Source organism: Xylona heveae, assembly GCF_001619985.1.
Source record: "Xylona heveae TC161 unplaced genomic scaffold L228scaffold_15, whole genome shotgun sequence".
Lineage (NCBI taxonomy): Eukaryota > Fungi > Ascomycota > Xylonomycetes > Xylonales > Xylonaceae > Xylona > Xylona heveae.
The window spans coordinates 22,173-48,227 of NW_017264207.1; the positions used below are offsets into that span (position 1 = coordinate 22,173).

The 26,055-nt window shown below is 47.9% G+C and overlaps 11 protein-coding genes across 11 annotated transcripts; 7 read left to right on the top strand and 4 right to left on the bottom strand.

The window, feature by feature from the left end:
* Window positions 1-229: 229 nt before the first annotated feature.
* L228DRAFT_215611 (MFS general substrate transporter) lies at window positions 230-1,783 on the top strand (the record flags this gene model as incomplete). The annotated part of the gene is made up of 4 exons (XM_018330091.1): window positions 230-358; window positions 419-455; window positions 509-759; window positions 836-1,783. 4 exons carry the CDS (start codon window positions 230-232, stop codon window positions 1,781-1,783), a joined length of 1,365 nt encoding a protein of 454 aa, XP_018184481.1.
* A 947-nt stretch (window positions 1,784-2,730) lies between these two features.
* Window positions 2,731-4,609, top strand: L228DRAFT_286164 (hypothetical protein; the record flags this gene model as incomplete). Its single annotated transcript, XM_018336421.1, has 5 exons — window positions 2,731-3,079; window positions 3,137-3,375; window positions 3,439-3,511; window positions 3,566-4,181; window positions 4,258-4,609. Exons 1-5 carry the CDS (start codon window positions 2,929-2,931, stop codon window positions 4,607-4,609), a joined length of 1,431 nt encoding a protein of 476 aa, XP_018184482.1. The 5' UTR covers window positions 2,731-2,928.
* Window positions 4,610-4,847: 238 nt separating this feature from the next.
* On the top strand, window positions 4,848-6,648 carry L228DRAFT_251455 (Nitrilotriacetate monooxygenase component A/pristinamycin IIA synthase subunit A). The gene has a single exon (XM_018333562.1). The coding sequence runs from the start codon at window positions 5,109-5,111 to the stop codon at window positions 6,552-6,554; it is 1,446 nt and encodes a 481-aa protein (XP_018184483.1). The 5' UTR covers window positions 4,848-5,108; the 3' UTR covers window positions 6,555-6,648.
* Window positions 6,649-6,713: 65 nt separating this feature from the next.
* On the bottom strand, window positions 6,714-7,985 carry L228DRAFT_264059 (hypothetical protein). The gene is made up of 4 exons (XM_018334543.1): window positions 7,752-7,985; window positions 7,397-7,699; window positions 7,203-7,339; window positions 6,714-7,047 (listed from the first exon to the last, which is right to left on the bottom strand). Exons 2-4 carry the CDS (start codon window positions 7,654-7,656, stop codon window positions 6,941-6,943), a joined length of 504 nt encoding a protein of 167 aa, XP_018184484.1. The 5' UTR covers window positions 7,657-7,699; window positions 7,752-7,985; the 3' UTR covers window positions 6,714-6,940.
* A 67-nt stretch (window positions 7,986-8,052) lies between these two features.
* On the top strand, window positions 8,053-9,836 carry L228DRAFT_50927 (DUF159-domain-containing protein). Its single transcript, XM_018336657.1, has 5 exons — window positions 8,053-8,196; window positions 8,258-8,510; window positions 8,568-8,828; window positions 8,883-9,637; window positions 9,702-9,836. Exons 1-4 carry the CDS (start codon window positions 8,170-8,172, stop codon window positions 9,569-9,571), a joined length of 1,230 nt encoding a protein of 409 aa, XP_018184485.1. The 5' UTR covers window positions 8,053-8,169; the 3' UTR covers window positions 9,572-9,637; window positions 9,702-9,836.
* Window positions 9,837-10,991: 1,155 nt separating this feature from the next.
* On the bottom strand, window positions 10,992-11,870 carry L228DRAFT_271565 (hypothetical protein; the record flags this gene model as incomplete). Its single annotated transcript, XM_018335546.1, has 1 exon — window positions 10,992-11,870. One exon carries the CDS (start codon window positions 11,868-11,870, stop codon window positions 10,992-10,994), a length of 879 nt encoding a protein of 292 aa, XP_018184486.1.
* A 1,135-nt stretch (window positions 11,871-13,005) lies between these two features.
* L228DRAFT_271566 (hypothetical protein) lies at window positions 13,006-14,591 on the top strand (the record flags this gene model as incomplete). The annotated part of the gene is made up of 4 exons (XM_018335547.1): window positions 13,006-13,201; window positions 13,260-13,453; window positions 13,507-13,842; window positions 13,962-14,591. 4 exons carry the CDS (start codon window positions 13,006-13,008, stop codon window positions 14,589-14,591), a joined length of 1,356 nt encoding a protein of 451 aa, XP_018184487.1.
* An 826-nt stretch (window positions 14,592-15,417) lies between these two features.
* L228DRAFT_286170 (putative arginase) lies at window positions 15,418-16,515 on the top strand (the record flags this gene model as incomplete). Its single annotated transcript, XM_018336422.1, has 4 exons — window positions 15,418-15,504; window positions 15,568-15,773; window positions 15,798-16,151; window positions 16,215-16,515. The coding sequence occupies 4 exons, from the start codon at window positions 15,418-15,420 to the stop codon at window positions 16,513-16,515; spliced, it is 948 nt and encodes a 315-aa protein (XP_018184488.1).
* Window positions 16,516-16,997: 482 nt separating this feature from the next.
* On the top strand, window positions 16,998-19,429 carry L228DRAFT_50994 (acetamidase). Its single transcript, XM_018336659.1, has 7 exons — window positions 16,998-17,317; window positions 17,384-17,795; window positions 17,854-18,003; window positions 18,054-18,211; window positions 18,278-18,427; window positions 18,502-18,886; window positions 19,009-19,429. The coding sequence occupies exons 1-7, from the start codon at window positions 17,060-17,062 to the stop codon at window positions 19,122-19,124; spliced, it is 1,629 nt and encodes a 542-aa protein (XP_018184489.1). The 5' UTR covers window positions 16,998-17,059; the 3' UTR covers window positions 19,125-19,429.
* On the bottom strand, window positions 19,172-22,070 carry L228DRAFT_50977 (catalase-domain-containing protein). Its single transcript, XM_018336658.1, has 5 exons — window positions 21,449-22,070; window positions 21,170-21,379; window positions 20,936-21,110; window positions 20,471-20,876; window positions 19,172-20,397 (listed from the first exon to the last, which is right to left on the bottom strand). The coding sequence occupies exons 1-5, from the start codon at window positions 21,771-21,773 to the stop codon at window positions 19,336-19,338; spliced, it is 2,178 nt and encodes a 725-aa protein (XP_018184490.1). The 5' UTR covers window positions 21,774-22,070; the 3' UTR covers window positions 19,172-19,335.
* Window positions 22,071-23,507: 1,437 nt separating this feature from the next.
* On the bottom strand, window positions 23,508-26,027 carry L228DRAFT_51033 (MATE efflux family protein). Its single transcript, XM_018336660.1, has 4 exons — window positions 24,654-26,027; window positions 23,964-24,593; window positions 23,808-23,896; window positions 23,508-23,751 (listed from the first exon to the last, which is right to left on the bottom strand). Exons 1-4 carry the CDS (start codon window positions 25,860-25,862, stop codon window positions 23,664-23,666), a joined length of 2,016 nt encoding a protein of 671 aa, XP_018184491.1. The 5' UTR covers window positions 25,863-26,027; the 3' UTR covers window positions 23,508-23,663.
* Between the last annotated feature and the right edge of the window lie 28 nt (window positions 26,028-26,055).

The window sequence follows — 26,055 nt, forward strand, 5'->3', positions numbered from 1 at the left end:
AAACGTGCAGAGTCAGGGAACGGGAAGTTTGGCGACCTCATGGTTCACCGTCCGCCACACGCTACACTGGACTAAACGTTATCACGAAATTTTGTTGCGCCTTGAGAGCAAAGGTCGTGTTTTATCCACTTTTGATAGAATTGCAATTGATAAATTCTCCAGCTTTCACCATGTGTTTTAGAGAAAGCGTCTTTGTGCATTTGCGACCGTTACCTCTCTGTCTGGCAGAATGTCTACTGCTGAAACGTCCCCGGCTCGACCTCGAAAATGGTACCATTGGTATGCGGAAACCGACACACCGGAGGAGAGGAAGTTGATCTTCAAACTGGATATGCTCATCGTCCCTTATGCCATTCTGGTGAGTCGAAATACATTTTAATAGTCGAATCACGTGGAGAATGCTCATAGGTGCTCGTAGGTATATTGGGTTAAGTATATGGACCAAACCAATATTAGTAAGTCCATCTTCTGAGTATTTTGAAAATGAATTTTTAACAAAGTCTCCCAGATAATGCATACGTTGCTGGACTGAAGGAGGAGCTGGGATTTGCTGGTAACCAGCTTGTTCATCTCCAGACTATCTATGTCGTCGGTGCTGTTATAGGGCAGCTCCCGTTCGGTTTCATCTTCCCATATGTCCCCATGAGCTGGCTACTGCCCGCACTTGATATTGGCTGGGGTGTTTTCAATCTTGCCCAGTTTAAAGCGCGCGGCTATTCAGACCTGATGGCATTCAGGTTCATGATTGGATTTTTTGAGGTAAACATCAGCCCTTCGAAATTTTGTCACGAGGAAGAGTCAATTTCTAACCAAAACCAAAATTGCCTTCGACTAGTCTGCATTTTTTCCCGGCGTGCATTACGTCCTCGGCTCCTGGTATAGAGGCGATGAAGTGGGCAGGCGAGGTGGATTGTTTTATATCGGGCTTACACTAGGAACCCTGACTTCAGGTCTGATTCAAAGCGGTGCGAGCAGTCAGCTTGACGGCAAGGGCGGTATGGAGGGCTGGAGGTGGATGTTTGTCATTACGTCTGTCATCACGCTCGTTGTGGGGGTATTCGGAATCGTGACATGGCCAGGCACGCCTGACCGATGCACTTCTCTTTTCCTCTCCGCCGAGGAGATTCAGCTCAGCAAGGATCGGCTGAGTCGACACGGTCATCAAATCCCGAGCACCCGCTTTACGTGGAAGACGCTCATAAACATCTTCACAAGATGGAGATTCTGGGTATTGACGTTCTGGGACATTCTTTTCTGGAATGCCTGCAATAACACGAGCACTGGTGGATTCCTGTTGTTCTTAAAGTCCCTGGGCCGGTATTCGGATTCCAAGGTCAATGCTCTTGGTTCCATCCCCCCCGCTTTGGGCGTCATTTATATTATTTTAATCTGCTTCGGCGCAGATCTGTTTCGCAACCGCGCGGGTGCTATTACCGTGTCTCACCTATGGAACGCTATAGGTTTGATAATTCTGACAGTCTGGAATGTGCCCGAATCTGCCAAATGGTTCGCATTCATGACAACCTACAGCTCGGTGGCGATGAGCAGTGTCTTATATGGATGGGCCAATGACATTCTAAAGCACGATGTTGCGGAGAGAAGCTTAACCCTTACGCTTATGAACGCGATCGCACAGTCTACAACAGCGTGGACACCTTTGTTGGTATTCAAAACGGTGGAAGCGCCTCGGTTCCCCAAAGGTTATCCATTTACCCTTGGTAGTGCTATTGCATTGATTGCTATGAGTTGGGGGGTCAAATATTTCCATGATCGCCAAGAGTAAGTTCACTGCCCACCGCCTTGAGTACTTTGCTTTTCTGTATTAATACTTGCTCCAGGAAAAAGTACGCTCAGAGTTTACCGGATGATGTTGAAACAATTGGTGTCAGCGATAAAGCGGCACAGGAGGCCGATATCGAGAAGCTTTGAAAGGCAAGGAGAATCCAGATGGGCACGTATCTTTTTTTTTTTTTTTTTTCACTAAAGCGATGACACCTATTGAAAACTGAGCACACAGTCGGTAAAATTCAACCAGCAATTATTTAGATTAGAAGCATGTAGACTGTAATAAAGAGTTTTTTGGTTGATAACGGAAATATGCATAGAAATTTCACGTTCCGCCGCTGATCTTTTTTTTCCCAATAATAAGCTTAAATTTAACAGTGCGCTGAAAATCCCACAGATCAACATATCGATTTGTACATTATTACTCCAACGGAGTTTAGAGTGCAACTACTATGATAGCTTTCACCAAGAAGCAAGGATCTGGTCGATGTCCATGAAATGAAAATTAGGGTGTCCGTTGGTCTGGTCTGGGTCGGTCTTTGCTCAAAATTTCCACACCAAGGTGGTCTTTGGTCTGGGTTGGTCTTTAAGGCAAAGACCAACCTCCAGACCGGGCGTGGGCGGTTTTTTTAACTAAACCCATCTATGCATAAATCTGGTATAAATGTGCATATTTGGGCAAATCACCAGCATTCTCGGCATAATTTTGCTGACTGATTGTTGATATACTTCCTAAAAAGGTAATGTTGGTGGTGATCACGGACCGGTGGAGGCATGTTCAAAAGACCGACCCAAGGTGGTCTGGTCCTACTCGCAAATTTCCCAACTTGGTCCGGGTTGACAGTGTAAAAGACCAAAGACCACCGGTTTCCACCGGCCCCAACGGACACCCTAATGAAAATGCATTGTGCCACCTACCCCTGCTGTCACGACATGGCTCCACATTGCAGCTGGTAAGATGGCAAGGATGAGCCTAAACATTCAAGGCCGATAAGCATAAATTGTTTCCTTGGATAGGCAATTCAAGTTCTATTTAATTAACAAATGCTTCCAGTACTTTAATGATCATGAGTGCTAAGCACATATGAGAATCGATCTCCAAAGAAAGTCTTAGGCCCGATAGTTGGCTTGCAATAGAGGAAAATGAGCGAAAATGCGGTTTTTGAGCCAACGGTTATACATCGTGGGGGTGTTTTACAGAGGTTTCATCTCTTTTACAGAAGCACACTCTATCAAGCCATTGTTCTGGGCTTTATCAGTTTCACGCAACCAGGAATATGGACAGCACTCAATTGTGAGTATCCTTTCGAGTCCGGCTTGCTGGTTTGCATTACATTGACAGTTTTTATAGATCTGGGAGCCGGTGGATTAGCCTCACCGTTCTTTGTCAATGCCGCCAATGTCATTACATTTGCAATCATGGTCTTCTTCAGTCCAATTTCTGCTATCCTGGGCAATCGCTTAAACATAAAATGGATTCTTGTGTTTGGGACTCTAGGATTCGCGCCGTATTCTGCAGCGTTATATTGTAACAGTGTCTATGGGACTGAATGGTTTCTGCTCTTCGGAGCGGTGACATGTGGATTCTCGGTTTGTATACATCAAATCCATCGCTGCTGAATTTCACGCCCCTAACCAACATACCCACCTTAGGCTGCTGCGCTCTGGACATCCGAGGCAGCCATTGGAGTAGGATATCCCGAACTGAAAAATCGCGGCTTTTACAGTACGTATTTTACCTAAGATTTGAAGAGCCATGAACGTGAGCTAATTTTCCCAGTCGCTATATGGCTGTCTCTCAATAAAATCGGTCAGATTATCGCAAATTCGATCCAATTAGGTCTAAATGCCCAAGCCGACCAGCAGGGCAGCATCAGTCCGAACACCTATCTCGTGCTCATTGCCCTGCAATGTCTCGGTCTTCCACTTTCACTGACTATCGCAGAGCCAAAGAAATTGATTCGCTCTGATGGCACAAAACCATTAATTGGAAGTCGCAGGACACCCATCAAGCAAGGCTTTAAGGATTTCTGGTCCGTTATCAAGCGCAAGGAGATTTTCATGCTGGTTCCCATATTCATTACCGCCCAATGGGCTCAAACCTATGAAGGCAATTATCTGGTCACCTACTTCAGTGTTCGAGGTAGAGCTCTCGCTGGATTTATTGCCTCTATAGTCTCTTTCGTCGTGGACATTTTGTTGGGAATCCTTCTCGATAACAAATACCTCCGTCGTTCGGTCACTGCAAAAGCGAGCTGGATCTTTATTTTCGTGGCTTACACTGCCACCTGGATTTACCACTTTATATTACAAGCCGATCTCTCCCGCACAACCCCGTCTTTGGATATCAATAGTCACGGGTTTGGCAGGGCTGCAGGTGTTTACATCCTATATAGGTACGTGGGGATACTGATCAGCCATCGCATAGTCTGGCGCAACCGACCGTGGCACTAATCCACTGAATTTCGATAGGGTCGGATACGAATCCACAAATGTTTGGATGTACTGGGTACTGGGGACGTTGGACGCAGACATCAAGACGCTGGCTCTATCCACTTCGCTACTACGTGCCGGCGAGAGCTTCGGAAGTGCTTTCTCATACGGAGTAGGAGCCAGTAAGAGCGCAACTCTCATGACGAACTTGATCGTCGCTGCTGTGGTGTTTTGGGCCAGTGTCCCGAGCACAACTTTTTCGGCCTGGAAGGTAGAGGATGTTGATCATGATGCGAGAGACGCAGAGGGAGAGGCATCTCCTACGGGACCGTCTGTTGAATCGGTCAAAATTGGAGTAGATGCCGATACCAAAGAATGCATAATACGATAGAGGATCAATGAACTCCGTAGTCTTGCTCGCGACAGCGATGCCTGGATGGTAAATTATTGCAGGGGTGTTTGTTGGCACATTCGCTGGTTGAACTCTCCACCTTACTAAGTGGGGTCTCCGAGGCCGCTAAACAGAGGGTCCCCCGTCGTCTGTGGACCCCTGACGCCAGGCAACGCAGCACGGAATAATAAGGCATCTGTTCCACACCTCTCCCATCATGCGGGGTATACAATTGTGCAATCGTCGCTGCGTCTGACACCACAGAGATACGCGTTCCAGCTTTCTCGTCCTGCGATGGCGCAAGTGTCTCCCTTGACGCATGAGAAGCCTTCTGGATGCTTATCTCTTGCAGACAAGATTCGAAATTGCTTTATCCACAATGATTACGGAACGACATAAAATGCCCAGGTTGTGCCGACCGAAGAGCCCTGATTCCTAACGTAAACGTGCGAAAGCCCATCGTTGAGGCCGTTGACCTATTCATCCAATCACCGTCGCTATGACCAATCCGAAAAAGCAACTCATCATCAACGCCTTCGCCATGCAGGCGCCAGGACACCTGAATCCTGGTCTGTTTCGGTTCCCGGGAGACCAGGGATCAGAGTATGCGTCCATCAAGCACTGGATAAGTTTGGCGAAGAAGCTTGAGGCTGCCAAATTTCATGCCATCTTCTTTGCAGACGTGCTAGGCGGCTACGATGTGTACAAGGGGCCTGCCAATCTTGATCCTACGATCCCTGCGGCGGCGCAATTTCCCATCAATGACCCCTTGTACAGCATTTCAGCCCTTGCCGCAGCGACAGAGAGCATCTCCTTTGGAGTCACAGCCTCAACCACATATGATTCGCCTTATGCGCTTGCGCGTCGGTTCGGAACCGTCGATCACCTCTCCGGCGGTCGAGTCGGGTGGAATATCGTCACGTCCTATCTTGACTCAGCCGCGCGAAACTTTGGACTGGACACGCAAATCGAGCATGACGAGCGATATGCAATTGCGCACGAGTACCTCGACGTGGTATACAAGTTATGGGAGGGATCTTGGAGGGACGACGCCGTTAGGCCACCTGGCGAAAAGGATTCTGGATACGCAGACCCCAAGGCCGTCCGCCAGATAAATCATGTGGGGAAACACTTCCGTGTACCTGGCCCTGCGATAATCGCTCCATCGCCGCAGCGGACGCCGTTCTTACTGCAAGCGGGTACATCAACGGCTGGCAAAGCTTTCGCAGCTAAGCATGCCGAAGCGGTCTTTCTCAATGGACACAGCCCTGACCTCATCCGTCCGTCGGTCGACAGTATTCGCGCACAAGCAGCAGAGCTAGGCCGCGATCCGCGAGACATCAAAATTATTGGCGGAGCCCTAGTGATCGTGGCAGATACAGACGAAAAGGCTCAGGCTAAGTTTGACGAGCTAAGAAGCTATGGCGACCGGGAAGGCGCATTGGCTCTGTTTGGTGGATGGAGTGGGTACGACCTCAGCAAATATGCCGATGACCAAGACTTCCGGTTTGTCGAACAGCCCGCCATTCGGAGCATGGTGAACCACTGGGCGAGTACCGTTCCAGGTTCTGACGGGCAGAAGAAATGGGACAAACGTGCAATCGCAGAATATCTGATCCTGGGAGGCAACGGACCGAAGATTATTGGAAGCGTCGAGACCGTGGCAAACGAGCTGGAGAGATGGGTGGAAGTTGCCGATATTGACGGGTTTAACTTTAGTTACGCCACTCTTCCGGGAACATTCGACGACATTATTGAACTTTTGCTGCCAGAGTTGAAGCAACGAGGCTTAGTCTGGGATGATTATGCTGTGCCCGGTGGTACATTCAGAGAAAATGTCTATGGGCAAAAGGGACGAAACAGATTGCCAGATTCCCATCCTGGTGCCCAATATTTCTGGCGGAAAGGAGAAGAGGTTCCCCCCTATGCCACTACCCAAGGATAACATAATGGAGCTATCTCTACAATTAATATTTTCTGTCCTGTCTAGCTGAGAACATTAAGTCTAGACTGTGTTGGGTTTTTTAAACCTTAGGGGGAATTTACAATACAATGTTACTAATAAAGATAATGATTATTATCCAAAAGTTATAAGAAGTACATTAGAGTGAAAATCCTACATATTGTAGTTGAAAACCTTTACAAATGACATGAAGTTAGAATTTTGTATAAGAACCATAGCATAAAGGAAAAGAAGCTTGATTGTCTCAGTGAGCTCTCGCTCTAACAGCATAGCTAATAAAAAAGAACATGCAGTTAAGCCACCTCAGTACAATCTATACTAGCAGGATATCATCTCAAGCCGTGTAATCAATACTGTTTAGCTTATATTTAGGCGCGGATGATTCCCAAAAATGTAAGAAGGCGTCGACGTCTATCATCTAGAGTGCCAGTTGTTTCAAGCTCATATTGACCTAACAGGGTACGGACTCCAGCAGCTATAACATTGTTAGTTACAATTTTAACCATAACCTAAATGATAGCATGGTACTGATAATAGAATATTTTAACAAACTTGTCATCCAATAAAATTCGACGAAAAAATATCATTAATAAGATTTCAAATCTCTAAAACCAAAAAGAAAACACTTACTAGTCATAGCATTGAGGTCTCTTAGGGTAGTCGGAAAGTTTGACGGAACGGAGTTCATGCGTGTTCGTAGTGGCTCGATTGCAATATGATCAAATGCAATTGCAGAGTTATATACACGAGCACGCGAATTCAGGTCGCTGGTATACACAAAGTTAGTTAGACTGAAAAGTCAAAAAGGTGCATTCAGTACATACGCAGCAACGATTGAGGTCTCTAGTCGATCCATGCGTGTCTCCATGCGGTCCATTCTACTTTCAATGGCGTCGATTCTATTTTCGATACGATTGAGCCGTTGGTTGACTTCGGAGAGTGTACTCTGAACATTTTGCATCATAGTCACGAGCTGCTGAATCGATGACGCTTCTTGCAACGCGGGAAGGTTTTCGAACAGCGCGATTTCATCAGCTGCTGCACGCAGCTTACTCGCTGCACGCTGGGGACTGGCGTCTGACATGGTATGTATTATGACTTTGCTATTGATGGTAGAGAAAGGGACGCTTGACATGACCTTTGTCAGTGCTGAAAATCTGTGACTTAGATTTGACTTACTGCAGACCTGCCCTTCTGATGCTAGGGTGAAGAGGCCTCGCGATGATGCTAAAACTGGGTTCAGGCGTGAACTCGTCACTATATAAACAGCGACAGATGGAGGACTTGACGTGAGAAGAAGCTCAACACGTCGAAGACATTTGCAATGGTTGTCTGTATTGTTCTGTTGTTGTCAGTGGAAGCCATCTCAATTTGGTAAGCGCCAGGGTGGTGCCGTCGATCAGTCAGAGAAGGTACTTCCATATGACCGTCGTTTCCCATATTGAATATGTATTCTTAATCTGTCGGAAAGCACCCCCCACACCTTTTGTCGACGTCATCGTATATAACCACCCAATTCCCATTATGACCGATAAGCCATATGATCTTTTATTGACGGGATACAGGTACTTAGTGTATCATGCTATAATGTGCTGAAATGTGTGGTCGTTATGCTCTCTCACTGGTGTGTATCCATTTCAACCTTCTGCTATATCACACATTCTCATCTCAATCAATGCTGGTAGCGACCTAGGGAGGTGCGTCACCGTCTGGCGGAGTCAAATATGCCCGCAGAAGATGCTCCCGAAGACGATGCCACACGCCAATCTTACAATGTCGCTCCTGGATATTACGAGCTGGTCTATCGCGCAGATGTCCCAGACTATGGTGCGGGCGAAGACGCTCACAGCAACCCTTCGGATGACGTATCCAAAGACAACCATGCCATAGCCCCGACGGCGGAAGCCACCAAGTATAAGCTGCAGGCTATGAAATGGGGTATGAACTTCTTGTATGTTCTCGAAATTTCGCAGCGATGCTGACGTATCCGCAAAGGCTTGATCCCGTTTTGGACTAAACGGAATCCCGACTATGGCTCGATGATGAGGACGATAAACTGTCGCGATGATTCACTTATTGAAAACCGGGGAATGTGGACACATATGAAGCAGAAGAAAAGATGCATCGTCGTGTGCGAGGGATTTTACGAATGGCTCAAGAAAGCTGGCGGGAAGGAGAAAATTCCGCACTTTGTCAAGCGTGCCGACGGGCAGCTAATGTGTTTCGCTGGACTATGGGACAGTGTTAAGTTTGAGGGTGAGATTGTTCCTTCCGTTAAGTTGGACGCATATCTAATTGTGTCTTTAAAAGATTCGGATGAGAAGATCTACTCGTACACCATCATCACCACAGATTCCAATTCTCAACTCAAATTCCTGCATGATCGCATGCCTGTAATCCTTGACAACGGCAGCGAAGCTCTTCGCACATGGCTTGATCCCAAAAGAAGCACATGGTCGAAAGAATTGCAGTCATTGCTTAGGCCATACGATGGCAAGTTGGAATGTTATGCGGTGCCGAAAGAGGTGGGAAAAGTCGGGAACAACTCGCCTTCATTTGTAATCCCTATAGCAAGCACTGAGAACAAGTCCAATATCGCCAATTTTTTCGCAAATGCGAACAAGGCTGAAAAGAAAAAGGGCCAAATTGGCAAGGTCAAGGCAGAAAAGGATGTGGTCAAGCGTGACCCGGATGAAACGCGGGAGACAGTCAATGTTGATTCCAGCGAAGATCATGCGCCCGTTCCAACCCCTGCCGACGATGAATCAAAGCTCTCAGTTAAACGAGAACTCGAAAGCGACATCGAGAGCGAAAGAAAGGATGTAAAGCGCATGAAACCTGGAAAGGTAGAAAGCGCTACCGAACCAAAGCAGGCTGCCCCAAAAGCGAATGTCCAAACTAGGAAGACTCGAAGTGCCACTAGCAATAACAGTGGTGAAAAGAGCCCTACAAAGCAGAAGAATCCCGATCAAAAGATAACGAGTTTCTTTAAGAAGTAGACGTTTGCTTGCTGGTAGGTGGATGGATTGACATTGAGTGGGAGCTGCAGTTGGTGAGATTACTAGGTATGTTGGTGTCCTTTTCATTCGGCTTGTATCCAGTTCGTACATGCTAATGCTCTCTGCACAGAGCTGTGATCCTGGCTGCTCCTCGTATTTTGGGAGATGCTCGTGAACGCTGCAGTAATCATCATATGGACTGCCTTTACCAGAGCATTTCCTCTAAAAGCTGCCCGTGCGCAAGCCCGAGTCTGAAGAATCCACTATTTTTCTCTTGCTCTGCTGCCATCCACAGCCGCGCCAAGAAGCAAAATCTCGGTTTCGCTGCGGCACTTTAACACCCTAATGCTTTCCTACAAATATATCGTCATCTGGATTGCAATCTAGGTCTCAGTCGCGGAGAACCAACCAGGGAATTACCTCCGTTGATCTCACCTATGGAAAGAAGCCCCGACCACGTCTTTGTATGGGCGCGATTAAAAATTGGGTTGAAAAGACAGCATCACACAGGGGGCTAAAAGCACCTTTCACAGGTAATTTGTCATGGAGAAATTACAACTTAGTATCTGAGCAGTTTCTCCCTTGCTACGCATTATCAAACTTCTACGTCGTAGCTGCAGTCACTTTTTGAAAGCAATAAGATCATGACTGAATCAGTCGCATTTTTCAAAGAAAGAAAGGTATTAAAAATTAACATTAGTAGAATCTATTCTTCTTTCTCGTAATGGAAAATATGATCCCTCTAGAATCCAGGATTCTATTTACAGTAATTATGCGCGGGGATGGAGGCAAGATGCCAGCATAAGACGGTCGGTGCGTAGGTCATAGTTGATTGTGACTTTTGACCTCAAACAGGAACACTGTATGATTGTGAAACCTTGACGGAATTGCTTCTTATGGCAATATGGTACTACCGAAATTGAAATGGAAGTAATTAGCCAGCCGGATTCTTTCTCGTCTCCCCATCGCCGAGGCCCGTCGATTGTAGCCGGGGCACTGAGTCGCGCTATTGTCTAGCGGGCTTGTTGGAAAAGCTTGGCGCGGAGAGGATGGGACCACCCAAGGGCCCTAGGTCTCTCGGATGATGGGCAATCGACGTTAAGACCATTAAACCGAGATGATATATTCCGATAGCAGGCTTGGAGGGCAGTCATGTAGATTGATCGCGTGATTTAATGAACTGTATCGCAACCACAACAGCCAGAATCTCAAGCGCGCTGTAGGGGAAGCAGAAGCATCACCTCATCGTCATGCCCGACACTCCCACGCCAGTTTGAGTGCCAAATTTCCAAAGGGCTCGGCAAAACTGGGCCGGCGATTTGCATCTGCTGAGATTGCAAATCCTCTGAACCAAAACAATGGATTTGGATGGCCGTAGAGCGGTCGATCGAAAACCACCACAAAAGTTGTATGTGATCCTTTAATGGATGTCGGCGTGGGGGTGATTTTCGTTGTTTGAAGTCATGGCTCGCGGTGGAGGCTCTAAGCCGGCTGCACTCTCTACATCTGGGCGCGAATCGGCCGTGGTCGCTCGTGGTCCAGAACCCGTATTTTCAAGCGCTTCTTCATAGTCGGGAGGTCTCCTTTCCAGCCCATCGCGAGAGAGCGTCCTCAAGGGGATAGATACCGTCGAAGCAGAGGGTCGTCGGTCAGTTGTACTACCATCGTGATGGAAGGATTCATGGTCTCGAGGATTTTGGTAGATGCATTCAGCTGATTCGCCATGAGTTGTTGAAGAATGCGTGCCACGAGGCTGGTAAGGGGGTGGTGCCTCTCCATGCTCATCTAAACCTTCTTCGTGTCTTGCATTTCCTCCCATGACTCCTCTCCATCCGCCATAGATCCACCGAGATCGTGGCGCCCAACCGTCGAGGTCCCTTGCCAGCGCATTTTGACCACTGTTTCGTACTCGAGCAACCTTATTCTTCCTTCTTCGATGAAAGACCCAGTAGGCTACGCCTATTATGATTATGAGTATGGCAAGCAATAAGAAATAGTAGTTGAGCAGGCCGTCGCGTTGGCCTTGGGCGCCGGATTGCCCATCAGGATTTTCGTCGCGGGGACTGAGAGCGGACTGGGCAGCGGCACCGGTTGTTGAAAATTGACCCAAGGCCGATGGAGTATGGGCGGAGAACGAAATGCTCGACAGAGCTGGTGAGGAGCGTTTTCCGGCTACCGACGGAGAAGAGGGTTGAGCATTGGAAGAGGTAAGAAACAAAGCGGAGAGCAAAAGAAACGTAGATGACGGCGATAAGACTGATCTCTCACACCGGCAGCGAACTCTTCCAGTTCTCAACATTTCGCTCTTGGTAGCGCAGCAGCTGGTCTTGCGAAGGACATGCGGTTGTTTGGCCGTTGGATAAACCGTAGGTTGGTAGATCGGATGATGCGGCAAGGCGGCAAGGCGGTAATGCCTTTCTATCGAGTATCGCGGTAACGTGTTCATGTGGCTTGTCGATTCGGCAGTGGCTAGTGACCTCCCACCGTAAAGCGCCTGAGAGTCACTGTCAAAGAACACCAGTCCAGGGCGATTTTGATGACTCTGCCATTAATTGACTGTACGAATACTTCATCATTTCACAATAAAATAATGTCTTTTTTGAAGAGGGTATGATACCCGGATCCTCATCTTGCAAGTCTTCCTGCAGCTTTTCAGTGTATGACGGGGATAGACATCGCTATAATCTTTCCCTTTTAGGAAATGCTGCTTTTGTAACTATGGGAGTGCGCTGCACCAATAACAATCGACGGCAACCGTGATTGTCAGCAAATCGAATAAAAGCAACCATTATCACCAGAGGGTTCATCAAGTCGAGGGCCATCACCTCAATTACATGCAAGTCATCTATGGCAAGATATATGAGCGCTCTGATGCAATCGGGATACAACGATAACAGATAAGATAGTTAATCCATTATACGGAACCCAATCAGATTGAATGGAAACAGCATTACATGTCGTGCTGTCCCGTTACCACGAAACTGGGTTACCAACGTCAAAACGTTCCTTGTTTGTTTCCATAAATTCCAAGTTTCGGGGTTTTTAAATCTGTCGATCTCAATCTTATTTATGAGATCTTGTAGATCTCATCGAACAGACGGTGTTCTTTTTCCGAATGGGGCCCTAGGATGTTATGGTGTGCGAGGATCTCGTTGATCACGCAAGAGCATATGTGCTACTGTGCAGCTTCAATGACCGCAGAATGACAACAGCGAATGCAATTCAAACGTTCGAAACCCGAGGAGATGGGAGACGCTTAAGTTTTGGAATTATGAGTATAAAGGCAAGCATCGACACAGCATTGAAATGTTCCTGTTTCCCTTTTATAATTCCACTTTTATTATTGGCCAGCTCTAACGATGAGGGCAGGAATTCTTTTGTCGGTGGTTGGTTTGATGACATGCGCCTATGGTGCTGCTTGCCCGTACGAGATCATGAGACGGGCAGGTCTCTTGAGCGAAGAAGATGCCGCCAAATTTGATGCTGTCAAGCGCGACCCTGCGGCAGCCGATGCACTGTTTGAAGCCCATCGTCGTGACGCTGCCGAGTCTGACCCCACAGCTGAGCCTGAACTCGTTGGTATCCGCAAGCGTGATGGTCTGCTCGATTTGCCCCTTGGTGGTGGTCTCTGTAAGTGAACCTTTCGTAAATGTCTGGACGTAAAACCAAGCTGACTGAAGGACCTCAGTGAACGGTGTTCTTCAGCCCCTTTCAGGTGCCCTTGCAGGCGTTGATATCCCCACCCCACAGCCGCAGGGGCTGGTTTTGATTCCAGGAGATGATCCCAATCATCAATTCCAAGCTCCTGGTCCTACCGATGTGCGAGGCATTTGCCCGACCTTGAATGCTTTGGCCAACCATGGTTACCTCTCTCGTGATGGTGTATGTGCTCTTCACTTGAAACATGCAACGCCTTGCTCACCTTATACTTGCAGATCACATCCTTTGCTGAAGCCGCCAACGCTGTGCAAACGGGCTATGGCTTCACATATGAACTGTCGGTCTTCCTATCTGCTCTTGGTCTCCTAGCTGGTGGAGATTTAGCAAGTGGCAAATATAGCATTGGCGGCGCAGATGCTCGCGTTCCTAATACGCTTGGCCCTGCTTTGGGTCTCGACAAGCACGGCGTTTTCGAGATTGACGGCAGCATTACCCGTCAAGATATCCATTTTGGAAACAATGCAAACTTTCTGCTGCAGCGCTGGGAGGAGTATGTCAACACAAGCAACATCTACGGCAATTTCAACAAGGAAACTCAAGCGCTTGACAACGTAAGTCAGATCTTCATTTCTTTTTCTAAGTTGATGAGATACCCGCTTTCTGCTCGACTCTACGCTTCTCTGCTCTCGCCATGACTCTAAAGGAATGACTCGTGACTCATGACTTGCAGGGCAATCGCTACGACTATTCGCGCGAAACGAACCCAGATTTCTTTGCCGGTGGCATTTGGTTTGCCGTTTCTCACGCCGAGCGAGTTTTCGTTTATGAAGGCCTCGCCAATGGCACCACGCAGTCTGATGCCAACTATGCCAATGTTGCACCCTTTTTCCTCAATGACACATTCCCAGAATACTGGTACCGCCGGGGCGAGCCTTTCAGCCTCCCAGCTGCCTTCGCCGAGGCTGCTGCACTATTCCTTGCCAACCCACGCCAGCCTGGTGGTAACCAGGGCCTGGGTAATTTTGTTCCTCTCGATGGACAAAACATTAGTGCTTTGAGCCCGCCCGAGCTGGGTTGCTTCATTCTGGAAAACGTCTTGGATATTATCCCCAACCAACTTGATTCTGAGGCTAGCGCTTTGGGACAGGCTGTGCTTGGCTTCACCAAGGGTGCTATTGCACCATTCTTTGTTAATGACGGCTACTTCAACTGCGACTTGAGCAGCTTCGCAGCGCCTGGTCAAAACGCTGGTGTGACAGGAAATACTGATGGCACTCCAAGTGAAGCTAGCTCCGGTTCACCTGTGAATGGAGCATATCCCGGTATTGGTGTTATTGCACCTGACTCTGAGCCTTCCTAAAATTATGATCCTGCTGAGATTGTAGTTTGAGTGGTTCAGGGATGGACTTTTTTGTCAAGGGACAGATGAAGAGGAATACCCCAAGTTACATGGATAGCAAGAAATACCAAGTCCTCTAATCAAACTAGACTGTTCCTTAGGGTCAATTTTTTTCTTAACCGGAGTGGAACAACTCTGGAAATTATTTGATTTTAACTATATTAGAAGCAGAAATAAGAATAGTATAATATAAGTCCAGATTATACGTTAGACGTACCTTCTTGTCCGTGGTTATGGTGAAAGAGAGGAGATTAATCTGTTGACTAATAGTTTGCTCAAAGTTCTTTAGCTAGCGAGATTAAACTTGGGCTTCGGCCACACCTCTCTTAGACTTGAGCTTAATGGACAATCTCCCCACACCCCCTTCTCTTATACTTAAACTATGGGGAATTATCTCTCCCGCATCTCTCTTCCGCTTAACTTTAATGGAAAATCCAAACAAGTTCACAGTGATGGAGATGCTTCAGAGATATCGTGTCTATTAAAGTTATGTATAGCCGGCTCAACAAAACATTTCGCAAAGACAACCCACCAAGAGAGGGAAAATTCATATTATTTTTATCAGAGAGTCAGCATGAATATACCACCGCAACTGGACGATGGAGAATTTAAATTGAGACAACCTGCTGGTTGGAGCATCTGTGGTCACCATGTTTTCAAAGTTGAAGCAATTCTTTGTCCGGCGCGCCAGACTACGTTACCTTTACTTTCTGAAAAACAGCGTTCATACGTTAGCTCATCAATTTCTTCAAAAGCAAATATTTCTTGTGCATCTTTCAACTTCTCAATGGCTCTTCCTGCAAATAACCATCCAAATTTCATCGCAAAGCACGATGATATAGGCATAGTTGCAGCAGGCTTTTCAGGCGGACAAGTGAGCGACCTAATTACACCCAGTTCTGAATTGCCCTCTGAATCTCTGATATATTCTTTATAGCGAAGACTCGGTGTCAGCGCGGCGCCGTCTGCAATGATTGAGGCCGGACTCCTCGAAGAAGTTCACAATGACTTAGGATACAATATCCACCATGATCATACAGTACATTCGTATACGGATCTGTATCCTACATCAGACCCAGATCACCGAGGCATGAAAAAGCCTCGAGCGGTCAGTGCAGCGATGGAGAAGCTTAGCCAACAAGTGTAGGGTCATGCTAAGGAGGGTAGGTGTGTATTGACTCTGGGTGGCGATCACTCTGTTGCCATTGGCACTCTATCCGGTACAGCCAGGGCCATCCGCAAGCGTCATGGACGTGAAATGGCTGTCATATATGTGGACGCACATGGCGACATCAATACCCCTGAGACAAGTGGCAGCGGTAACATTCACGGTATGCCGGTTGCCTTTGTCTCTGGTTTGGCCAAGGGAGACAGCAAGGACATATTTGGCTGGATAAAGGATGAGCATCTGATCAATGTGGATAAACTCGTCTACATTGGTCTGCGTGATGTCGGTGCCAGTGAGAAGAAAACGTTTCAGGAAAACGAAATTAAAGTTTTTAGCATGCACGATGTCAATCGGTGAGTGATGTTTGAAAAGTTTGAAGTCTGCAAAGACTTTTTCGCTGATTGTGATCAATTCAGTCTCGGCATTGGCCGCGTCATGGAACTCGCGCTCGCATATATTGGCAATACTCCAATTCACCTTTCGTACGACATAGATGCGCTGGACCCTGAGTGGGCTCCAAGCACAGGCTTTCCAGTACCGGGAGGACTGTCATTGTGCGAGGGCGTCTTTATTGCTGAGTGCATCCGCGACACCGGGAATCTAATCGCCATGGATTTGGTAGAAGTAAACCCTCAGCTGGAAGTCCGTGGAGCAGAAAGGACTATCCAAAGTGGATTTGCATTAATTCGCAGTGCTTTGGGAAATAGATCAATTTAGATGTCTTTTATAGAATGATTTGATATTTTAAACATTCAAATAGTCGTCTAGAAAGTTCAATTGGAAATGTATAGATGATGCGATACTTCTACACAGTGATAAACTCAAATAATACCCGAAACTATCACTAGCAATACATTACCGTATACTATTTGCCAAAATCGATCAATTGAATCTTGTCGTTGTTTAAATTTACTGGCAAGAGATCATGTGAAGCGTTCAACGCTTCACCATCTTCGTGTGTAAGTAGTCTATATTGGGAGTTATAGTCGTATTGGCATATCCTGGTTCAGGGAAAATTGCTTATCTCCTACGCTACTACTACAGTAAGACTACTTTGATTCCGAGCCTATCAGAAATGAACCCTGTTATCTCGGAAATACAAGGAATGAAAATGAGCCCCGCACTTGTTTGCCTGTGGTATATATACAGTATGGCCTTCCTCCGTGGCGGAATTTTTACGATACAACTATAACATTGGACGTTCTCTTTTCGGGCTCTTTACTTTGAATCATTAATTCTTATCTTACACTCTAAATAAGACATGGCATGGGAAAGTATTGCTGCAGACAAGCGGAGCCGTATTCTTCAATCTATTCCCCAAGAATGGCTCATTGGCTCAAAGCCTCAAGACATTTCCGTAATGAATTATCCTGAGAAAAGTGGCATCATGTCAAAAGATGAGCTTGCAATTACCAATTCCTCTGCAACAGAGCTGGTAGCCCAGCTTTCCAGCGGACAACAAAGGGCTTTTGACGTCACCCTGGCTTTCTGCAAACAGGCAGCTCTAGCACACCAATTGGTATGATTCTATATATGCTCCAATCTCTTTCCGTTTTTAATAATATCCATGTACTGATATTTGTAGCTAAATTGTTGTCTTGAAATCTTCCCGGAAATGGCATTAGCCCAAGCAAAAGAACTTGATGCTTATTTCGAAAAGTATCAAAAACCCGTCGGTCCGCTGCATGGGCTCCCAATCTCGCTCAAGGATCAGTTGCGGGTCAAAGGTTTGGAGACATCCATGGGATATGTTGCTTGGATTGGGAAATATGACGAGGAGGATTCAGTGTTAACAAAACTACTTCGAAAGGCCGGAGCAGTGTTCTATGTAAAAACAAGCGTTCCTCAAAGTCTCATGGTTTGCGAAACGGTCAACAATGTTATCGGCCGAACAGTAAATCCGTGGAATAGAAACTGGTCATGTGGAGGAAGCTCTGGTGGAGAGGGAGCATTAGTTGGTTTTCGCGGCAGTATCATTGGAGTTGGGACTGATATCGGTAATTTAATAATTGTTGTGTCGTTGAGCATGCCTTTTGAGCTAATTGAAAAACATAGGCGGTTCAATCAGAGTACCAGCAGCATTCAATTTCTTATACGGATTGAAACCGAGCCACGGCCGACTGCCGTATGCTAAGATGGCCAACAGTATGGGAGGACAAGAAACTGTTCATAGCGTGTGTGGCCCAATTTGTCACTCTGTCCAAGGTATGCGTACTTGAAATTAGTGGCAAATGGAATATAATAACATTTTATAGACATGAAGCTATTCGTAACTTCTGTCCTCAGCAACGAGCCATGGAAATATGATTCCAAAGTCGTTCCCCTACCCTGGAGACAATCCGAGGAAGACACGATAAAAGCAAAAATAAATTCTAGCGGTCTGCGCATTGGATATTACAACTTTGATGGCAACGTAAGTTCGCCATTAAACTCAAAAAGGTGTATCAAAATATACTCAACTCACATGCACCGTTTGCAGGTTCTCCCTCATCCACCAATCCTCCGTGGCATTCAGACCGTGGTCTCAGCTCTTCGCGAGCACGGCCATACAGTTATTGACTGGACACCTTACAAGCACGACCATGCAGTCAATTTAATCGACAGAATCTTTGCATCTGACGGTGGTCAAGTACGTTTCCCGGTTTCTATCCTTACCAGCCTGAGCTCCTAGAACACGAATTGCAGCATTGCTGATATATGCAGGACATTTTCTCTGTCCTCCAAGAGTCCGGCGAGCCAGCTATTGCCAATATCCAAGACTTAGTCAACCCGTCTCTATCCAAAGTTGACATGAACGAGCTATGGGACGTGCAACTCCAAAAATGGAAATGGCAGTGCGAATACCTCGAGCAGTGGAACCAGCGCGAGGAAGAAGCAGGAGGGGAAATTGATGCCTTTATTGCGCCAATCAGCCCAACAGCAGCGATTCGTCATAACCAGTTCAAGTACTATGGATACGCATCTGCAATCAATCTTCTGGATTGGACAAGTGTGGTTGTCCCAGTGACTTTTGCTGACCGGAATATCGATCCGAAGGTGGTGGATTATCAGCCGGTAAATGCACTGGATGGGATTGTGCAGGCAGAATGTAGGTTCACAGTTAGCAAGTCTTCAAACTCCTATAGTGTTTTCAAGCACCGTCGAAAAGTTGTTTTCGTTTTACAATTCAGTATACATGACGTTATGAACAAAGCTGATGATACTGTGTAGATGACCCGGAAGCATACCACGGTGCACCTGTTGCTATTCAAGTTGTCGGTAGACGATTAATTGAAGAAAGAATTATGACTATTGCCCAAGAAATTGGGCGTCTTTTAGGCCATTAATCCAGGCCAAGGGATGGGCTTGGGTCAATTTCATTAGGTCTGTCTTATTTGACCAAGACATTTGGAGAACTTTCATGGATATATAACATTCTGTGGTATAAACAGAAAGCGTTTCGTATCTACATGTTCATTTCGTGACAGTAAACGCTAGACAAAGAAAGTTTAGAGTACACAAGGAATATACAGTCGCTGTATTTACGCATCAATGCATTTATGAATCAAGGGGGAAACGATCCAAGTACTTGAACTGCTTCAGGCCGCCCTCAAAGTCATTGACAAAGTCCTTGCTCGTGCTGTTAGCGGTAAAGACACCCTTCTGGATGGGCACAGAAGCCTGCGAAAGGCCGTCCTTGGCGGCGCCAACCGCGCCAATCGGCTTTCCGTAGTAGAAAGCATCCCGGACAATCTGTGCCGGGCGGCCAATTGGGTAAAGAGTCGAGGCGCCAGCAGTGAACAGGGACTGGGTACCGTCCACCACGATGACACCATCAAAGAGAACAGCATCAGAGGCGATATAGGTGGCGTCAGCCCCATGAGCCAACGTCTCAGAAATGATGACAGGGACCGCGCCCATCTGCTTGAAAGACTTGGCCAAGGCGGATGCCTGGCTCAGTGAAGAGTTCGATGAGTCGGTAGCCAAAATGCCAACTTGCAGACCGGCAACCGACGGAAGGGGCTCGGCAAAGACGGAGACACCGGCGGTCTTGTTGTTGTGATAGTATTGAGGGTCGGCAGCGGGCGCCTCCATGCCAAGCGCAACAGCAACACGCTCAGCAAGATCATGGTCAATCTTGTTGAACTGAGCAATGGCGTTTTGCTTGACGACGGGAGAAGCAACCTTGGACAGCTCAAATCGAGCAGCGTTGACCACCATCTGCTGCTCAGCCGGGAGAAGCGAGTTGTAGAAGAGTCTTGGCTGAGTCCAGTAGTCGGAGAAGGTGGGCGAGGTCTCGCGAACATAGGCGGCGTCAACAATCCGGCGAGCCGGAGCAGTGAAGAAGCCATTGCCCTGGGTCTGGTTGGCCGGCTTAGGCCAGTTGTTGTTCAAGGTGTTGACGTAGTAGGGAGCATTGTTCAAGGGGATCATCTGCTGGCCAGCACCGTCCCGGTTGTTGTTGTGGACAGGGACACGAGGTCTGTTAATTGGGATCTGTTCAAAGTTGGGAGAGCCCATATTACGGCTGAGCTGGGTGTCAACATAGGAGAACAAGCGGCCCTGGAGCAAGGGGTCATCGGAAAAGTCAATTCCGCGCACAACGTGGCCGGGACAGAACTATCCGAAAGGAGGACAAGTTAGCAAGACCTTTGAAAACAGTCGGATCCCTATATTCGCTAGCAAATCTTACCATGGCTTGCTCAGTCTCAGCAAAGTAATTGCGGGGGTTCTCGGTCAAGACGAACTTGCCGAGCGGGGTCAGAGGGACGTATTCGACAGGGACAATCTTGGTCGGGTCGAGGAGGTCAACGCCATACTTCAAGACGTCCTCCTCCTCCATAATCTGCACGGACACCTCCCACTCGGGGTAGGCGCCAGAGTCAATGGATTCGAAGAGGTCTTGGCGATGCCAGTCGGGATTTTGACCACCGAGACCCTGCGCCTCGGGCCAGGTCAAGGAGGCCAACCCCTGCTGGGTCTTGAAGTGGAACTTGACCAGCTTCGACTTGCCCTCGTCGTTGACAAAGCGGAAAGTGTGAATACCGAAGCCGTCCATGTGTCGGAAGCTACGGGGGATACCGTGACCGGAAAGAGCCCTTGAACTTCTGTCAGACATCTTCGTCTGCTGTGGACAAGTTGATAGAATCAGACATACCAAAAGAGAGTGTGCAAAGTAGACGGGTTCGAGCCAAAGTAATCCCAAGCCGAGTCGTGAGCAGTCTGGGCCTGGGGGATCTCGTTTTGAGGGTTGGGCTTGACGGCGTGAATCAAGTCGGGAAAGTTCATGGCATCCTGGATAAAGAAAATGGGAATGTTGTTTCCGACAATGTCTGGGGGTGAAAAAAAAATGAGCATCTGCACCCCAAAAGAAGATTGAGAATACCCTTACCATAGTTGCCCTCGTCGGTGTAGAAACGGAGAGAGAAACCGTGAACATCTCGTGCCGAGTCAATGCTACCACGGGAACCTGCAACAGTGGAAAAACGGAGGAAGATGGGAGTCTGCTTTCCGGCAGCACCAAGGAAAGAGGCGGCGGTAATATTTGACCAGTCGGCGTAGGACTCGAAGTATCCATGTGCAGCAGCGCCACGGGCATGGACTGAAGAGAGTGTCAGAGATGTTGCCTATTTTGCACGTCGAGGTCATAATTCGCATCTTAGGTACTTACCAACACGTTCGGGGATGCGCTCATGGTCGAAACGGGTGATTCTGGTTCGAAGAACAAAGTCCTCCAAGAGGGTCGGGCCGCGGTCGCCGGCCTTGAGCGAGGTATGGTCATCGACCGGAGTGCCAAAGTCAGTGGTCGAGTAGCTGTCGGTGTCGTTGACGGTAAATTGGTCAAGGAATTTTGTGCCAGCAGCCTTTTCCGTGTGGTTTACTGGGAAAGTACCGCGACGCTCGAGCCTGTCGGCCGCCTCGGCGTCCATAAAAGGGCATCCTGCCGTAGCAAGGAGCGCATTGAGCACGACACCACCAATAACAGAGGTCTTCATGTTCGAGTCGGTGGAAGTCCACTATGCTGCAATTTGTCCCAACGTCGACGAGCGACGAGAGAAGGGAGAAGACGGGGGCATTATGTAGGTAGGATCAGGGACGAAGCTGACCATGTAGTAAGCAAACAGTTCGAGACCAAAATGCAAGAGCATGGGCCAAGAAGATTTGGTTTACTGTGCCCCCCGAGATTTATTGCCGATCTCAAAAGGTTAATCGGACTATTTCCAATTGCACTCATCTCGTTGGCAGTGATACGAGAGAGAGGACCCAGCGAGATGGGTCAACAGGCATCAGCCATGCCGACTCGCATGCGTTCAGGGCCTCAACTGTCCATATTGAGCCCACAGAGTCCACATGTGGTGGAGCCAATGAGCTTGGCAGACGCAATGGAAATAGTAATGGAGTTTCAGGCACATGGACATTCGGTGAGCAGCACGTTTGTCGTGAGGCCCTAGTCCCTCTCTCTCTCTCTCTCTCTCTTTCTCTCAGAGAAAAATTCCGTTGGACAGGAACTAGCAGCACGTCATCGACAGATGTCAAAAAAGAATCTGATGAGAATTTGATGATTAAAACCGAACCACTTCTTGGCTGACACTGCATGATGAGAGATTAGTGAGGTCAAGTCCTACAAATGCGTCACCCTTGTGGCTTGTACGTACTCAACTTGTCCCCACATACCGCCGTGTGCCGAGACCACGACTGAACGATGCAAGAGCAGGTGTGAAGTAAGTTGCAGTAGTCCACCAGTTTACAGCAGGGCGCCGAGGCGCCAAGAGAGTCCAAGGGGCCACGAACAGCTTAGTCCCTGCGAGAAGACCTGGGTGTTTTGGCATGGGTAACGGCGTCTGAACGAATCAATTCCAAAGGAAAATGAAATCACCATTGTTGCTAATCACAACGGGTCTCGAACTTTTGGCCGGGTCGTTGGAACGGGCAGTGAAGCCAACCAGTTGTGCATTGGAGAAGTTTCCTCCCTCGCTCGTTCCAAGGATTTCATGGTGTGATTACGGTAATTACCCCTCAGCCAGGGACCTTCGGAGTCCCAAAACCGCAGGAACGAGACGGAAAAGGCAACGGCAGGTACGGGAGGTTCCTTCCCTCGGTCCTTCCCGTCGGTGGAGCTCCCTCATTGGTCCCATCGCCATGTCACCCAAACAAAGAGTCGCTACATCTCGGCGACGTCTGATTAATGAACGATTGATATACGACTAATATGAGTGTACAGAGCGTAACTTAACTCAAATCTTCTCGGAGTCTCGAACGGTGGCCTGGGGTACCCTGTTCCTTCCATTGCCCCATGGCCCAATGATGCTTTCTAATCACTAATCGATCACACTTCAATTGTGCGATCGGCAGGCACAAGACATTACCATCTACTAGCATCAAACTTGGAGCTTCACTACGCCTCTTATTCGCTGCACCGATGCCTCCACTCGGCCCGGCGAAAAGTTTATCAAAGCGACATGCACAACGAGAAGATTTCGTTGAGCACGCGTCAATAGTGTCGAGACTTTTTTTCCTTTTGTCAGCACTGGCTTGGAACATGGTGCTCCCCAACTAAAGAATTTGTATTTCATATCTCAAATTTTGTATTCCAAATCGCTTTAGACCCTTTCAGAGTCTTGATCGGCAGGTTTTGTTCCTCTCTTAGGCAGGCACGAGATGAAAGCACGGTCTTGTATTTCTAAAAGCTCTTTTCATAAACACTATGCAGAATAAACGACGTCATAGCTGCCGAGATCGCTAAAAATTGCAAACCGTCTAGTAGAAGGCGTCGGCCAAGAATGAACAGACTTTGGTGCAAAGCCCCCGTCCTCTACTCCGTAATAAATGCGCCAAATCTTGGGGCCGCTTGCGCCGCATAAAATGAAGTTTGAATTGGTTCAAAATCAATCGAGCTCATTCCGGTTCTGCGCTTCACTTACCGCTACGTCCCAATCAGTCCGGAAGAGAAAGATACCTTCCAAAGCAGCCACACTATTGCGGTTTCAGCGTCTCTTGTGCTCAATCCATCATGTCCATGGGTGACTTACAGTGCAAGAGCGATAGCTGGACCCGCCCAAAAGCCGTAAAGGAACCAGTGTAGACCGAACCCAGTACCGAACGAGATGGGTATTCCAATCTGTCTGTTATATGAATATCACGACTTCTTGAATACAGATCGAGGAAAAAGGAAGAAATAGCCTTACCACATAGTAGCAGAAAAGGCAGACCCAGCCGCCAATCTTCTGCTTGCCTAGCCCACGCAGAATCCCATTGCAACTTGCCGTCAGGGCATCAAAAATTTGATACGCGGCGCAAACGGGCAAGACCTTTGTCACCAGCAGGGCGACATCTGGATCAGCAGTGAACAACCAAGGAATGTAATGCGACAACGTGCCCAGAAGGATGGAATTCAGCCCTCCCACTAGCAAAGCCGCCGAGAGTGCTACTCTCCGGGTCACCTTGGCGGCGTCAGGAAGCGCAGCTCCAATAAGATTGGCAATCCTCGTTGATACAACAACTGAGATGGGAAATGGTATTTGCCAAGTAATGGTGACGACGGTGTTCAAGATGGACTGCGCGGCTAAATGAGTGGCTGAGATCCAGCTTGAAGAAAGCGTGAGAAGTCCGAATGCCAAGAACTCGGCGAGAACCATAGCGAGGCCTGGGATGGCTAGCTTTATCATTGGACGCCAATTCTGCCATGCTCTTCTGTCCCACCCACCCCAGCACTCCATCCCGCGCACAAATCTCACATAGAGAAAAAGCCCAATGGGTAGTAAACATTGCGTCACGGCGACAGCTATCGGTGAACCAACAAAACCTAAACCGAGTTCCTATTCTCAAGATTAATTTCAAGATCCAAGACCTTTAGTAACGCGCATGATCAGACTTACCCATACAAGCAGCCAGCTCAGAAGGATATTGAGCGGTGCCCCGATCAGGAGGACGTAAAATGTGGCAGAGAAGAGTCCTTGAGCTTGCATGAATCTTTTCCCCGCTTCAAAAGCTGCATACCCCGGAGCGCCGGCAAGAACAACCTTCAAATAATATCCAGCAAGTCGTGCGACTTCCTTATCCGGAATGATAGCCTGCAAAATAAAAGTTCCGCAGAGCCACACAACGGCAATAGGAATAGTCAAAGCCCAGAGAAAAAGAAGCATTCGCTGCAACTGCAGGCCGACCAAGGTGCGCTTACCAGATCCATAAGCTTGTGCGCACAAAGTATCCAAAGAAGTCGAAAGGCCCTGGTAAATAGCATATCCTGTCACATTGGTGACCGTGATGGCCAAGCTTGCCGCGCCCAGCTCATTTTTGCCCAAATGTCCGACTACCAAAATGCTAGCAGCAGTGAGCGAATATTGCAGCACGAATGTTGCGATCAATGAGCGCGAATATTTTACGATGACTTTTGTCTCTCGTTGCCAGGTGGTCTGGATTAGACCCGCTGAGACGGCCTCCTCCCATTTTCGGCTGATATGCTCTGGAGAATCCTTTGTGTATTGTTGCTGCTCAGAGGTACCTAGCAACCGACTCCTTTCAGTTATCCGGCCCGCGTGCTCCTCGTGAACTGCTGGAGCAACCCCCTTCTTAAGATAATCGAGCGGTCGTGTGAAGAGGGAAAGTGCTTTGCCTGCAGCTCCCTCTTCCTCGGCCGGGCGTTTTCCTGGGATGATATTATTATCTCGGAGCAAGACTCGCTCCTCATTCGTAATGTCCTCCTGCTCTGATGCTGTTAAGGCACTTGAAAGCGCAGGCAATGATCCTGTGGGAATGAAGAGAGCGCGGGGCCCCCCAGAGACTAGACTTGGGGGATGATACGCCCCAGCGGTTAATGCATGCTCAGAATCCAAATAGCTCGATGACGGCTCCAGGTCATCATTCACCGCAGAGTCGTTGATTGTTTCTTCTTCTTCCTCTTCATCGCGAACTTCATTCTCATGATCGAGAATGGATTCACGCTCCAAATCCTTTCGGATTAACTCTGCGGCCTCCGCGGCAAGGGCGCTGAACTTCCATGAGCCTACCGCCGACTGGAATGACGATGATATGCTTTGCGATCGGGCTTTCCATTGGTTTTGCTTGGATTGTGGCACCGATGTCATTACGCAGGGACTAAAGAGAGCAAGGCAATCCCCATCAAAACACTCGCGATATGCAAAATTCTGGATGCCGAATGATGTGGAGTGATAATGTTTTGATAAGAGATTTAACTTCGGCCCGTTTGGACTTAAGAGGGTGGGATTAGAGACTGGACTACCGACGTCATCTGTTGTGACTGTGCACAGACAAGATCGA